Consider the following 223-nt stretch of genomic DNA (forward strand, 5'->3'; position numbering starts at 1 on the left):
CCGACGCCCCCAGACGCCGTGCCTCCGCCGAAGCCCGCGGCTGTCATGCTGCAGGAGGAGGTGGGCGTGGAGGTGGAGGAAGGAGTGGAGGCCGAAGAGGAGAAGGCGGCGGGTGAGGGGTCGGCGGCTGGGGCGCCCCCCTGAGCCAGGGGCCCCGGGATTCCGGCGGCGGCGGCGGGCACCAGCGGCTTGCTGATGCTGACGCTCTCGTCGTCGTCCTCCT

At 74.4% G+C, this 223-nt stretch overlaps 1 protein-coding gene across 1 annotated transcript in view; it reads right to left on the bottom strand.

Annotated features, from left to right (window-relative positions):
* TMEM121B (transmembrane protein 121B) overlaps positions 1-223 on the bottom strand; it is a 2513-nt gene that overhangs the window by 1367 nt on the left and 923 nt on the right. Inside the window, 1 exon segment of the mRNA XM_025041081.1 lies at positions 2-221. Coding sequence (XP_024896849.1) covers positions 2-221 — 220 coding nt within the window.

Source organism: Pteropus alecto, unplaced genomic scaffold (genome assembly GCF_000325575.1).
Source record: "Pteropus alecto unplaced genomic scaffold, ASM32557v1 scaffold76, whole genome shotgun sequence".
NCBI classification, from domain to species: Eukaryota; Metazoa; Chordata; class Mammalia; order Chiroptera; family Pteropodidae; genus Pteropus; species Pteropus alecto.